Below are 16,597 nucleotides of genomic sequence, written 5' to 3'. Positions count from 1 at the left end.
TTTCTCATCATTCGGATTTCAATATTTCCTGCGGTACATGCATTTTAACAAAATAACGTAACTTTAAAAAATAACAGCTATTTGAAGATTGTCCACGAACTCAGGATATGTTTGCACAACTGATTGATGTGTGTTAAGAGTTACTCAGTTATAGGCCTAGTCTTATTCAGTAGATTTGGGATTTTACGTTTTATATAGTATTTGACCCCGCCCCCAACCCCGCTCCAGCACGAATTGTTCCTAAAATATGCCGTACATTAATTAAATTAGTTAATAACTTTGGACATGTCAAAACGTGAATAAATGAATTAATTATTAACAATACACCAGCTCAAAAAATAAATCGGGTATTAGGTGTCAAACTACTTACGGTGAATGTGTAAATGAAGTGATAATTAACATCAATATAAAAAATTTTGAGTTAAATTAAAACAGTAAAGATGTGTGCAAACAATACAAATAGTACGTAGTCCAAGTCACTGGTAAATTAAGTTATATAATAAGCTGCCTTAATAAAATAAAAAAATCATTCGGACTAGTCAAAACGGATCAAAACCAAATATTTTGAATGGCACCAATAAAAGTCAAACTAGTCTTAATACTACCTTTCTTAGTGGTACTATGCAACATTTGGATCCTCCCACCCCCATATTAGTCAAATAATATATATTTAATGAGATAAATAATCAATACATTTATGTAAACTAACATGAAAATATGTAGCAAATAATAATTATGTTTAGAATACAACGCTATAAAATAGTATATATACTGAAAAGTAAAAGAAACGCGATAATTTTAAAATCTATGCAGCTATTTTTATCATTAATTATCATTATTTGAAATGGTTGTTACTTTATATTCACTAAACTGAGCTTTGCTAATTGATAAAGTTGATATAATATTTTTAAATGATAACTCTGCAATTGCAATTGCATTATGATTTTGGATCTCGCGGTGTTTTTTTAATTTATTTATTTATTTGCTTTTCAGTATATTTAATTCAAGAGAAGGAGAAGGTCTCATAAAAAAATATTTAGAAAAAAGCCCATTTAGTTTAACTACTGTGCCCTGATTCTTTTTGACTGGCCCCATCCTAGTTGTTTAATGCTAGTGTCAGACTATTAACTCTCACGACGAAGTTGGCCAAATCGATGGTAGCGTTGTATGTTTCCCATCTCCTGACTTACGATGGGTGCACTCAGATTAACGACTAACAGGAGCCGTACTCTGATCAAAATCCTACGTGAGGGGGGGGGGGGGGGGGCACTACTTTAAAAAAAAACAAAAAACAAATGAAACACTATACAAATTAAACCCTGAGGTGTGTATGCTATTTTCTGGAATAAAAAAAAAGTGAGGGTACGGCCCTGACTAATCGGTCGTAAGAGTTGTATACGACGAGACTTACTGAGTTGTAAGGTGAACAGACTAGCAACTGGACAGTTGTAGAATTCGAGAGATCGGCGAGTTGGCCAACATCGTCGTGACAGTTGGTAATCTGAACCTAGCATTAGGTTCAAGCCGGATAGGTAGACCTACTGGGTTTGTATCTCAGAGTTTGTTATGCACCGACTTATCTCTTAGTGTTACTATTACAAAATAGTAACCGTTAAGTCCAAATAAATAATTAAACTCACACAAACTGTTACAAAGATGGCATTCTAGGGATGAATCCATAATTATTATTAATTCCCACGTACACACACACACACACACACACGTACACACACACACACACACACACGCGTACACACACATACACACACACGTACACACACACACACACACACACACACACACACACACACACACACCAGCCCTCTCCGTCCCCGATATATTAACTTTTGTTCCTTATAGAACATGCCCGCTACCATCGATTAGGCCAGTTTTCATTTCGGGACTTTTAAAATGTGTTATAATGCTAATAAGGAAACCTGACGATGGAACAATCATAAAAATGAGCCCCCCCCCCCCCCCCCCCCCCCCCAACACACTTTGAAAATCCGTCCTACGGGCCTGTAGAAATGGGTAGGGATATATTGTGGATCATTTAAATTCCTAAAAAAAAGAAGATAAGAGCAACATGAATCTCAGCTCTTTTTCTTCTTTTCCTTTTTTTTTTCTTTAATGATTGAAATGTTTATGTACGGTACATAACATACTTATCTACCCAGGCAATGCTTAGCAACGGAAATAAAACAAGGTTTCCTTTGTTCACCAAAATTCCGTCGTTCGATAAATTGATCATACATTTGTTATAGCCTATGTTCTTGGACTTGTATCGGAGAGTGACATTCGTCTCCATCCCCATCCCCCACCCCCTCTCCAGCCCCAGAAACGTAACACGTAACAAACTTAGGTTGTGTGACAACTGCTTTATTCTGGTTGTTACCAATTCAGTTTGGTAAACGAACTTGATATGCATGTTATATTTGTCAGTAACTGTTGTAATGCTATCTGTGCACATAGCTGTGCGATTACAAGTAATGCCTGTTAGTAAATGCATTAATTAGATGTCGGCAAGATAATATAATAGACGTATAAATAACGGATGACTGACGCAATATTTGGAAACTCGCGTAACTAATATCGTTCATGAGCTTATTATTCTTTTTAAAACTTATTATTATTACATGGACTCAGCGCTAATCCAAGAGTAGGATGCTGAGGGCGCTCACCCCCACTGGAATTCGAAGTGTTTCCAAAAATCTAATTGATGCTTAGCATACCGAATGAATACATTTAATTTATTGGTGTTTAATGTTGAACATGTAACACATGTTACAGTTAATGTACGTTTTAAGTTCTGTAAGTTTTTTTTTTTTTTTAAATATTACATCCCCCCCCCCCCCTGAATACTGGGGGTGCTCTTTTTAAACATTGCATCATCTCCCTAGACCCATCCTGCATTTAGCTTCAATGGACATACAAACGCTTGATGCGCGGTCGATGTAGGATCGATCCCCGTCAGTGGCCCCATTGGGCTATTTCTCGTTCCAGCCAGTGCTCCACAACTGGTGTAACAAAGACCGTGGTATGTACTATCCTGTCTGTGGGATGGTGCATATAAAACATCCCTTGCTGCTAAAAGAAAAAGAGTAGCCCATGAAGTGGCGACTGCGGGTTTCCTCTCTCTATATCTGTGTGGTCCTTAACCATAATTATGTCTTACTCCATATAACCGTAACTAAAATGTGTTGAGTGCGTTGTTAAATAAAACATTTCCTACCTTCAATGGACATACATTAAAATCTATGCATAATGAAATAGTAGACTGATTATGCGTCATAAATGGGCGGGACTTTCTTAATCTTCTCTGTTGTGATCGATCTCCGTCGGTGAGCCCATTAGGCTATTTCTCGTTTCAACAAAGGTCATGGTATGTACTGTTCTGCCTGTGGGATATTATATATAAAAGATCCCTTGCTGCTAATCGAAAAGAGTAACCCATTGCGTGGATGCAGCGTCTGACGTCATATAACCGTAATTAAAATTGTGAAATATTTTTTTTCTTTTTTTGTGGGGCGGGACGTAGCCTAGTGGTAAAGTGCACGCCTGATGTGCGATCGGTCGAGGATCGATCCCTGTCGGTGAGCCCATTAAGTTATTTCTCGTTCCAGCCAGTGTACCACGACTGGTATATTAAAGGCCGTGGTATGTGCTATCCTGTCTGTGGAATGGTGCATATAAAAGATCCCTTGATACTAATGCAGCGGGTTTCCTCTCTATGACTGTGTCAAAAGTGTTGTTTTGTTGTTGTTATCATTGTTATCCCTGTTTGCTGACACCAGAGTGTTTGGTATTGGGCAATAAATTGAATTGAATTGAATTGAATTAAATTAAATTGGTGTAGGGCTTAATTACAGTGAGAGGAAGTTCTAGCTGGGTTTTTTTAATATTTTTAAATTGTTATTATTTTATTATGCTTGAAATGCAACATTTTTAAGTAGGCTATTTTAGACTAATACACTTTTGAATCCACACTTCTGAATCCACACGTCCTAGATTTTAAAAAAATATTTATTTTATTTTATTTATTTATTTATTTATTTATTTATTTATTTATTTTAACGTTACCACAACTATGTGTGTGTGTGTGTGTGTGTGTGTGTGTGTGTGTGTGTGTGTGTGAGTGTGGATTTTGCATAATCTCCCCGAGTATAATCAGTACTCAATCTTGGTCATGGCTGATGTGTGATACTGGCCATGTCACACGTGTGCCTTCATGAAAATCATATTGACCTTGTTTCACGCTGTTACAAGAGAAGTGTATTAAGTTGTGAAGTATACGTATGAATTAGATCAATACTAATTGTTGATCGAAAAAGGTCACATGGGAAGAAAAAGGCAGATGGGTTGGTTTACTGGGCCTTATCTTATACATATACATTTATTTTAAATATTGATATTTTTCTTAGGGTTTAAATATATATATATATTTTTTTTGTTTACATGTCTGATAAGACTGTTTTACTTTTGAAATGGATTTTTAGTAAGGAGTGGCCTCTATATTGTTTTTGTTTTTTTCGAGTGAGGTGCATGCGTTGCAGGATCGAACCACCTCGGTGAATACATTCAGCTGATTGGGGGTTTTCTCGTTCCAACCAGTGCACCACAACTGGACAAAGGCCGTGGTATGTGCTTTCCTGTCTGTGGGAAAGTGCATATAAAAGATCCCTCGCTGCATTAGGAAAGATGTAGCGGGATTCCTCTGATGACTACGAGTCAGAATTACCAAATGTTTGATATCCAATAGCCTATGATTAATTCATCAATGTGCTCCAGTGGTGTTGTTAAACAAAACAAAACTTTAAACTATATTGGTTTTTTATTTTCCCATGTATTTTATTATGTATTGTGTGACTGTAATAAATAAAAAATGTTTGACCCTCTCTCTCTCTCTCTTTCTCTCCGCCCCCCCCCCCCCTCTCTCTCTCTCTCTTTCTCTCCCTCCTGTCTTTCTCTCTCCATGGCTCTGATGCATATAAAAGATCCAAATTACCAAATGTTTGACATCCAATAGGCGATGATTAATAAATCAATGTGCCCTAGTGGTGTCGTTAGACAAAACAAACTTTAACTTTTAAACAACCATTCCTTTCCTTTATTTGTATAAGAGGTGGAGATTAAAAAATGCATGTCTCCCTCACACACAAGTGATGATTTCTAAAACGACCCTGTAATAAAAAGTTTTCTTCTTTATTCTACCTGTATCATAAGATTTCGTTCTGTTGTAGACCTTCCTTTTGGGTTATACATGTAAACACTCCAGTGAATTGACATATCCAAAATTAAATATTAAACAAAGAAGAAGAATTAATGAAACCGCCATAAACAACAATTAATAGACTAAAGGGAAATAACATATTCGTCATCATCATCATCATCATTATCATCACCACCATCGTCATCATCATCACCATCGTCGTCATCATCATCATCGTCATCACCATCGTCATCACTATCATCATCATCGTCACCATCATCACCATCGTCGTCATCATCATCGTCGCCGCCGCCACCGTCTGCTTCTACAACTTCCTCTTCTTATTATTGTTCATGATCATGACCATCATCATCATCATCTTTTTCTTCCACTACTACTACAACTACTACTGCTTCTGCTGCTACTACTATTACTAGTACTACTATACTACTGCTACTACTACTATATTGCTACTACTACTGCTACTACTACTGCTGTTAACTTGTTAAAAATATTTCATTTTCATACTTACATCCAATTAAGGCTCAAGTAGCCTACGCTGTCCTGGGCACACACCTCAGCTATCTGGACCGTCTGTCCAGGATAGTGGGTTAGTAGTTATTAGTTGTTAGAAGTTAGTGAGAGAAAATTCGGTGTAGTGACCGTAAACTCGATCTGGGTGGGAGCCAGTGTACGGTATGCGAACCCAGTACCTTCCAGCCGGTTACAGTGGTTACACTCAGTATCCATGCATAATTATTAATTGCACTGGCTAATTTTGTATTCTCTGCAGGTATGGTCATCGTTCCGTGCAGCGTACTTTGTCTATTCAATAACGACAACGCCCACATGGAAGGGGAAAAGGGTTGTAACTCTAAAAATAGACATGACATCACAATGCAAAGTTCGTGTTATAGGTTTCTCTTTCAGGAAACAACAAAATACTGCGTGTCTATTTGTTTTTAACACATATTAACATTGTCACAGCGTACACGCGTAGCCCCAATCGTTATAAAACAACGTTAACTTTAAAGAGTTTAGTGCAGTTCTTCTTTGATGCTATCAACGTAGATATCTATTTATAAAGTTCATTAATATTTAGTAGGCTGCGACTTTGCATTGGCGTGCATATACTTTGGGCAAAATAGCTTGTAATATTTGTTTTTCCCTCCAGGGGCCTGGTTTGTGTGATCATGATGAATTTTTAACTAGTAAAGTTTTAATGTATAAAAATAACTGAACTGTTGGTGGTGTTTTATTTTATTTATTTTTATTTTTATTTTTTAAATTTTGAAGATAATGTATTAATGGATTGGATGTTAAACATTTTACATTAAAAAAAATTGTCTTCAGAAAAAAATCGCAACATTTAATATGTATTTAATAAATGTTGTCAAATGTATGACATGTTTTATGGTTCATATATGAAACAAATGATTTGAACTCTTTTTTTTATTGTATGTGTTTATACAATATATAAACTAGTTATATGGAACAGAAGGGGGTTCTAAAGAAAGCTAGCGATCTATATTCCAGGGCCGTACCCTGACCAAAATCCATGGGGGGCACTAAATTTTATAAATAATTTTTAACATACTATAAAGATTAAACATTTCTATGCTATTACTGGATATATATAATAAAAAAAAAAAGGACAAGATTCTCGGGGGGGGGGGGGCAACTGCCCCCCCTGCCCCCCCCCCGGAGGGTACGGCCCTGTATTCGTGTTTTGTTCACGTGTTAGCACATTCTAGTCAGCCTTGAACTGCGTCCCGTATATCGTGGTATATGCTGTACCGTCTGTGGAAAAGTGCCTAAAAAGATCCCTTAATATTTGCTATACTAATCCGAAATTGTTTTTAAAATTCAAATAATGTATTTCATATGAATCATACAAAATGTCATAGGGCCCACATTTGACATCATTTATTAAGTAGGCTACATAATATATATTAAATGTTGCGAATTTTTTTCTGAAGACAACTTTTAAAAAATATAAAAGATTTAACATCCAATAGTCGATGATTAATTAATCAAGGTGGTGTCGTTAAACAATCGAACTTTTCTACCCCAGCCTTCAGCAGCACATGCACCGTATTTTAAAGTCAACGCATTGCCTTAAGAAGGCCTTCCGAACCGATCGCTCCTATAGTTTAAAGAGGGGCCTTATTAAGAAATTAACGATTGACCCCTTTAAGTATACACGCGTTTCCTATTTTTAATAGTTTGAATAAACATTGCATTGTAGTTATTGGTAGATCTGTAAACAAAAATCAGTTAGAATTATAACATAATAGCCACATTATTATTTAAACTTTAAAATAAGTCCACTGACATTTGTGCCTGACGTACCTATAGAATAATAGACTCTTCTGATAACATATCTTCCTCTATAACAAAAGAGTTTCCCAAACATAAACATAAACATTGCACAACTTGTCGACACCAGTTTACTATAAAATACAATCTAAACGTTCTTTAATCATATATTGCCTAGTAGCTGTAAGTATATATATATTTTAATATTAGCAATCTAGTTTTACAATGTTGTTCCTTGTGACGAACACAAATATACAAACTTATAGACTATATAGTTGCTAGGGTTTATTATTGAATAAAATTAGCCTTCATTAATAACCGCCATTGATTGGTCAATAATCAAACCAGACGTATTGAGAAAAATGCAGATAATTGCCCCAGTGCATATATTTAACATCATACTCGATAAGCTGATTGTAACTGATGACATTTATACTAATGTCTTGGTAAATCATATTTCAACTTTAATTTTCATCCTTTTTTATTGTTAAACAAAATTAATATAAAAAAGAAAAGAAAAAGAATTGTGACTACAGAGGCTGAAAAATAATTTTAACTAAATTCTTTTCTACACTCCCATTGGTGAGTAGGTCCTCCGCGAGTCCAAAATATTGGACTTCAGTCTTCGAGGGTCAAACTCGACCCGGACCCGAGTACCCGACACATACACTAGATGATAATGAGACTAAGAGATAAAGTCAAATAGCATTTATATATCTTAATTCCAGCGCTGAACATGGATGCCAAATCATGCCATTGTATTGCATTCCACATATTCGAAATAATATTTTCATATACTTACCATTTGTGACACCCAATAGCCGATGTGTATTTTTGTGCTGGGGTGTCGTTAAACATTCATTCATTCCACATATTCGACATTTGTTTTCCCTCCATATCTCATAGCCCTATAATGTAACTGGTGACAAGCATATGGCAAAATGCAGTAAAAAATATAATTAATTGAGAGTGCTCTTCTTTGCTTGAGTACTCAAGTTCTGTGAACGGACTCGAGTCTTACTAGACTAGGCCCGAACTCGAGTACTCGAGTCCTGTGAATGGACTCGAGCCTTGCTAGACTTGCTCTGAACTCGAGTACTCGAGTCCTGTGAACGAATTCGAGTCTTGCTAGACTCGGCCTGACCTCAAGTACTCGTGGAGACCCTATTGGTGAGAACATTGTATGTTATTTTTGATAACATATACTAATAACATATATACATGTGATAACAATATAAAGATATGACTGGCAGTACCTTGGTGATGATAAGGTCACCACAGACATTACTATCTAATGTAAAAAAGCACAATCCAAATCGATTATTCTGTGACGTGTATGTTAACCTAACACTAATTATAAGTTAAAAAAGAAGAAGTTTGTTTTGTTTAACGACACCACTGGAGCACATTGATTAATTAATCATCGGTTATTGGATGTCTCAACATTCGGTAATTCTGACATGTAGTAATCAGAGGAAACCTGCTACATTTTTCCTAATGCAGCAAGAGATCTTTTATATATGCACTTTCTCACAGACAGGAAAGCACATACCTTTGTCCAGTTGTGGTACACTGGTTGGAACGAGAAAAACCTCCAATCAGTTGAATGGATCCACCGAGGTAGTTGATCCTACAACACAAGCACCTCAAGGCGAGCACTCAACCGACTGAGCTAAATCCCGCCCCCAAACTACATGCTCTAGGGTTGTAATTAAGTTTTATTGGAAAAGATGTTTAAATTTATTTTAAAACTTTGTTTTTGAAGATATGTAAGAAATAGAATACTGCATTCATTCCCATTAAATACCATTTATGTTACAAGTTTACAACTCATTGTTTTAAAAAATATCTAATGAGCGAAAGTGAGCTGGATATGTTTTAAAACAATTCATAGTAGGATAAATGGTATCTAATGGCAGAGCTCGAACTTAACGATGGCACGGGCGGCCTTTGTCGTTGTTGATATATAAACTGTCGTAGGTAAAGAGCATCACTGACGGCACTTTTGTGCTGTCAGTTAAGCTCCTCAACAATGGCAAAATGTATACACCTAGTGTACATTATCTGCCAATATTTCACATTTGCACAATTAAAAATATGTCTACATGTACATACATAGAGGATAATAAACGATTTACCAGTTATTATCAAATTTATGTCCCGAGTGAAATAATTTTCAGTTGTCACGAGGGGCATAAATTTGATAATAACTAGTACCGAGTTTGTTATTCTATTTATTACCTCAGCTATTTTTTCTCTATAAGCCTTTATTTTCGACGCACATGCACAAAGGTCAACCTGTATAGGAACGATGTAAACCACTTTACGCATTGTTCTGAGAATTACTATAACGTTGTAATTTAATCATGTTCATAGATAATTTAAAAAAACACAAGTTCTCTATAATGAATTGCATTAAAATTACATTTTGTTATTAATTTAACACCAAAAACAGAGACCCGTAAAGGCAAACTCTTTAAATTACATGACGTCATTTTGTGTTTGTCAAATCGTGATGACGTCATATGTAGTACCGACAAAGTCACTGGTTTGTAAGCATCAAATTGTCCAATAGTATTGTTCTTTAGACCAATGCAGAATATTTCTCACTGAGAAAATATGGAAAATATTTTCCCTGTTATGAGTGACCGCTGGGGTAATACAGTAAAATAACCTTTCAGTCATGTTTATTTGCTGCAAATGTCACTTAAAAACAAATTGCCATAGGCAGGCTCAAAATTGCCATCGTTGGGCTGTTTCACCCATGGCAATTCTTTTAAAAATTGCCGTGGGAGACAATTTCTTAAGTTCGAGCCCTGTAATGGCCATGCATTCACAACTTCTGCAATTAAAAAAATGTCCACGGCAAATAATTTACCATGGAAAAATAGTGTCCATGGCATTGTCCACGGCAATTTTTCCATTAACATGTTTGCAACTCTGGATTGTAAGTCAATCTGAATGATGAGTTTGTTATATGTTTTGTTTGCTGATATGCTGAAAGATTTCTTTATTTTATTTATACCAGTGGTGGTATTCATAGATTAAAAGTGACATAACAGTTAACACGCGAATGGCACGTGCACGTTCAAGAACAGAGCTCAATGGCCTCGCTGATACTCGCTTAATGCTGGTAATTTACATGTACATGTATTTATGATCATGCCTGATGATGCCAAAATTCAGATTCTTCTAAATAATAACGGTGCAGTTACTCTTTTAATAGTTACTTTTAATCTGTTTTCAGTTCACTAAGCATATTTAATTTTTAACAATAAGGAAAAAATACATCTTGGAAAAAAAAATCCAATATAGTCCACGGCAAAAAAAATGCTGCAGAGAATGAAAAATTCTGTGGCAATCTCCACTGCATTGCCGATTGCCGCAGGCAATTGCAGGGGTTGCATCCATGTAACATGTCGTTACTACTACCAGTATTGTCTATTTATACTCACTAATACTTAGACATCAGCTTTAATAAAATGCATTTGGCGATTTAGAATATGTCGGCTTGAACCATGCTATCACCTTTTTTTCTATTTTATTTTCAGTTTTGCAGTAGTTTTGGCATATAAAAACAGGTGTTGATACTTTCACGATGGTGTTGAAGAAATCCAACTGTGAAGTGAACAGTGGGAACACCATGCGAACCAACTACTACAACAACTGCATCCGCCCGACCCACTGTGCCGATCATGGCATCATCAAGTACCATCTAGTTGATGATCACACTCAGGCCAGAGGTGATAATGAAGACATGGAAATGTACAAACTTTTAAGTGAATTCATCGATGACGGCGGGATTTCAGCCGCACGTTTTGAGTGGGATCGTTTTTACAATAGTTCGGATGTTGTTTATTCATTAAACAAAAGAAAGCGATGGTTGATTTCTGACGAAGTGATATGCACAATTAACCGGACTGACGGTTATAAAATTGACCAATCTGGAGACATTGTGCCAAGTGACGTGATGCAAGAGCTGCCATTTAGACTCGTCCTCTTTGAGCGGTCTCTTATTCCACAAGCTGCACTCACACGAAGAAATCATGCAGACTGTGTGGCCTATTATGATAGTCTGGGATGTCCCGAAAATAGCACCATCTTCCCAACAAGTAAAAATGAAACTTCGTATTTCTCCGATCTCAGAAAGAATGTAAATAGGTGTAAAACTGATTACAAGAATAACGTTTATGTGAGAAACGACGCCCATAACCGACACTATCGAGGAATCCAAAGAAGAGATCAGCTTTGCAGGAAGGATGTTGAAGAAGACAGGTATTTGTTATAACAGATCAAAATATTTCTTACACAGGGCTTGAAATAGCAGCCTGCGAAAAATGAAAAGCGAAAAGCAAAGAATGAATGAATGAATGAATTGATGAATTGATGAATGAAATGTTTTATTTAATGACACACTCAGCACATTTTATTTACGATTATATGGCGTCAGACTTATGGTTAAGGACCACACAGATATTGAGAGAGGAAATCCGCTGTTGCCACTTTATGGGCTACTCGTTTCGATTAGCAGCAAGGGATCTTTTATATGCAAAGATAAGATAGTACATACTATGGCCTTTGTTACACCAGTTGTGGAGCACTGGCTGGAACGCAATCTAATTAAAATTAGCTCCACTATTACATGTGAATCTAACAGCAGCCTGTTGGAGCTCATGTCCAGTTGACCTTTCATTTGACCAATCAAAACCTTACTGGCAAAATCATGCCAGTGATTTGAAAAGAATTTGAAAACGTTCGGGATTATGCCGAGGGTATACGAAATGATTTGGGTGAATTACGAAGTATGCCGAAAACTAATTTGAATATAAAATTTTATATCAAATTCGTTTCAAGACGGAAAAAACACATGTGATGGTATAGCCATAAAATCTGTTTATTCTAGTATACAATCCAGAGTTTATTACTGCACCTTTCCCCTGTTTTTTCAATGTTGAAATACACCAACAAGTTCGCCTATTGCATAGTCTTGACCGATATTTTTAGAATTTGTATGCTCCCGAATAACATTATAAAAGGTGAAGTGTAATTGGTTGATATTTAAATTGTTATTGTGAGACCAGTAGAGCTAATTTTAATCAGATTGGCTGGAACGAACGATGGGGATCGATCCTAGACCGACCGTGCATCAAGCGAACGCTTCACCACTGGGCTGTGTCCAGCCCAAAAAGAGTCAATTTTTTAGACTTAGAAGGTGAAATGGAAATTCACCTGTTAAAGTCATATTTGTTTCTTAGCAGTTCATATTTCTTATATGAACAGCAGCCATATTTTACTTCCTATTTCAAACCCCGACACTGTAAGTTAAAGTTTGTTTTATTTAACGACACCAAAAAGAAAACAAAAGAAAGAAACAAATGTTTTATTTAACAATGCACTCAACACATTTTATTTATGGTTATATGGCGTCAGACATATGATTAAGGACCACACAGATATTGAGAGAGGAAACCCGCTGTCGCCACATCATGGGCTACTCTTTTCGATTGGCAGCAAGGGATCTTTTATATACATCATCCCACAGACAGGATAGTTCATACCACAGCCTTTGATATACCAATTGTGGTGCACTGGTTGGAACGATGTTTAACAACACCACTAAAGCATATTTATTTATTAATCATCGGCTATTGGATGTCAAACATTTGGTAATTTTGACTTGTAGTCTTAGAGAGGAAACCCACTAAATTTTTCCATTAGTAGCAAGGGATCTTTTATGTGCACCAACCCAGTGACAGGATAGCACGTACCATGGCCTTTGATATACCAGTCATGTGTACTGGCTGGAACAAGAAATAGCTCAATGTGCTCTCTGACGGGAATCGATCCTAGACTGACTGTGCATCAGGCGAACACTTTACCAGTGGGCTATACTGTAAAAGGCACTTGAAATGCTTGCGTCACAGGATCGAACCACCACCTCATTGGATTCATTTAACTGATTGGGTTTTTTTTTATGTTCCAACCAGTGCACCACAACTGCTGTGGTATGTGCTTTCCTATCTGTGGGAAAATGCAAATAAAAGATATCTTGCTGCATTAGGAAAAATGTAGCAGGTTTCCTCTGATAACTACGAGTCAAAATTACCAAATATTGCACATCCAGTAAATTAATCAATGTGCTCTAGTGGTGTCATTAAACAAGACAAATTTTAACTGTATGAGATAGGGGTGCAACGATACAGTCAAAACCATATTGTGATATAAGAAACCGTATTGCAATATGTATTGCAAAAGTAGTTGATATTATTTAAATTTAATATTTATGGGTTTGTTTTTTTAATGAAAGCAGAACACATAAACTAAGTATATAAATCAAAATATTTGTAATATTGATTTCATCATAGACCTAATGAACCACGACATTTATTATTAGTATAATGTTCTTCTTTGTCATTTTTATTTTTTAATACAATACTAGTTTACTAGAATACCGGTGTGATGGTGTCAAACTATTTATAAATTGTCACATTTGGAAATCCTTACTATCGGGCTTTTCCATTGCTGCTGCTGCTGGAAATGTACGTATTGAGTATGTTACGGCAGATTGACCGAACTAGAGGTTATTGGCCGAGGTGTTTTGAACGATCGGTCAAAGTATTCTGAGTTGTTGGTTTATTTCTTTGAAGATGATAGCCGTAACCGTATTCCAGTGTAAATGAACAATGAATAATAATGTGTAAGTAACAAAATATTTATTTGTAATTATCGTTAACTTTTTATTTTTACTGGACTTTTAACATGTTTTGTTTAGAAGTTAGAACCAAGTATAACCGACCTATCACTTCATATGCCAACAAGTAAGCTGACTACGTTTGACGTGATTATTACATTTCCTGTCATCATCAATTAATAAAATGATGGGGTTTTTGTGTTTGTTTGTTTGCCTATTTCAAGTCAAATAAGATACAAGGAAAAAATAGCGTGTAAAAATCGTGATACGCAAAACTACCACGTTTCGTATCGAGCTGATCAATTATCGCGGTATACCGGTTAATTGTTGCAGCACTAGTAAGAGGCAAGATTTAAGCCCAGTGGTAGAGTGCTCACCTGAGGTGAGATATAGGCCAATGTTTGATTGTTCTTGATCACAGGGTCCCGCCTGGTGTGTGGTCGGATTTGGGATCGATTCCCATCGGTGGGCCAATTTGGCTATTTCTCATTCCAGCCAGTGCACCACGACTGGTAAATCAAAGGCTGTGGTATTTGATATCCTGTCTGTGAGATGGTGCATATAAAAGATCCCTTGCTACTAATGGAAAAATGTAGCTGGTTTCCTCTAGGACTATACGTCAAAATTACCAAATGTTTGACATCCAATAGCCGATGATTAATATATTAATGTGCTCTAGTGGTGTTGTTAAACAAAACAAACTTTACTTTTTTTCACAGGGCTTTTAACAATAATAAACATTGGAGAAGGCCTAGTGAGTTGTATAACTTTTACCAAGTCCAATTGTTTTCTTTTAATTCAATAAAATATGTTTTAATCAATTCAATCAATGCACTAACAAATGAAGAGTCAGTGGGGAAAATGATAGGAGTCACATTTCACAGTTTTGAGAAGTACATGTATTGATTTTAAAGGTTGACTCTGTTCGAATAAGAGGCAGGCCATAACTCAGTGCTAAAGCATTCGCCTGATGCACAGTCTGTCTGGGATCGATCCACGTCAGTGGCCCCATTGGGCTTAATTGTTCTCGTACCATTGAGTGCAGTACACCACGACTGGTATATCAAAAGCCATGATATATGCTATCCTGTCTGTAGGATGGTGCATATAAAAGATCCCTTGCTACTAATGAACAAATTTAGCAGGTTTCTTCTCTAAGACTATATGTCAGAATTACCAAATGTTTGACATCCAATTATAGCTGATGATTAATAAATCAATGTGCTCTAGTGGTGTCGTTAAACAAAACAAATTTTAACGATTCCTTGCTGCTTCTTCAGTAGGAGTAACCTATGTAGCGGCAGCAGGTGTTCTCTCTTTATTTCTTGGTAGTGGGGGGGGGGGGGGGTGGCGAGACGTAGCCCATTGGTAAAGCCCTTGCTTGATGCACGGTCGGTTTGGAATCAATCCCCGTGTGGGATAGTGCATATAAAAGATCCCTTGCTGCTAATCGAAAAGAGTAGCCCATGAAGTGGCAACAGTGGGTTTCCTCCCTCAATATCTGTGTGATCCGTAACCATATGTCCGACACCATATAACCTAAATGAAATGTGTTGAGTACATCCTTAAATAAAACATTTCTTTCGTTCCTCTTGATAGTGGTGTAGCCAAGGGTGTAAAAGATATCAGCTACTAGTCTGAGAAGAGAAGTTATCTGAAAATTCCCGATTTTATAAAAAAAAAATATATACATGTATCAGGAGTGAGGAAAACCCCTTTTTTCCCCAGTCTGCAACTGATTCTCGATCTTGAGACCAAATTATATCATGTATTAAATTTCCCAAAAATCTGAAACCCTCATATAGATCATCCAAGTGGAACATTTATTTTGTCATTGTAGAGAGACACCTCCAGAAAATGAATCTGTTGTGAATGGTGAGAAATATGAAATACGCTATGAAATCTTTCATCCACAAGAGAGAACATCAAAGGCTGGCTATTGGTCATGTGAGTTTCACATATCATATTTGTAGTTTCATATTTCATATTTGAGTTTTTACATTTCATATTTGTGGTGTCAGATTTCATATTTTTGGTTTCAGATTTCATATTTGTGGTTTCAGATTTCATATTTGTGGTTTCAGATTTCATATTTGTGATTTCATATTTCATATTTGTGGTTTCGGATTTTGTATTTGTGGTTTCAGATTTTGTATTTCTGGCTTCACATTTTATATATATGTAGTATCAGATTTCATATTTGTAGTTTCAGATTTCATATTTGTAGTTTCAGATTTCGTATTTGTGGTTTCAGATTTCATATATACAGTGGACTTTGTCCAAACCGGCATCTGTCTAAACTGGCATTCTGTGTAAACCAGCACAGTTTTAATGTCCCGTCCAGCTACTGTTAATTTATTAGGAATAAAACTTTGTCT

At 36.3% G+C, this 16,597-nt stretch overlaps 1 protein-coding gene across 1 annotated transcript; it reads left to right on the top strand.

Annotated features, from left to right (window-relative positions):
• The first annotated feature begins 11,126 nt into the window (after nucleotides 1-11,126).
• On the top strand, nucleotides 11,127-16,535 carry LOC121368833. Its single transcript, XM_041493578.1, has 3 exons — nucleotides 11,127-11,803; nucleotides 16,060-16,166; nucleotides 16,474-16,535. Exons 1-3 carry the CDS (start codon nucleotides 11,127-11,129, stop codon nucleotides 16,533-16,535), a joined length of 846 nt encoding a protein of 281 aa, XP_041349512.1.
• The last annotated feature ends 62 nt before the right edge of the window (nucleotides 16,536-16,597 follow it).

This window comes from Gigantopelta aegis, chromosome 3 (assembly GCF_016097555.1).
Source record: "Gigantopelta aegis isolate Gae_Host chromosome 3, Gae_host_genome, whole genome shotgun sequence".
Lineage (NCBI taxonomy): Eukaryota > Metazoa > Mollusca > Gastropoda > Neomphalida > Peltospiridae > Gigantopelta > Gigantopelta aegis.
Note: the sequence above shows the minus strand (reverse complement) of the source record. Positions and strands in the feature narration are given on the sequence as shown.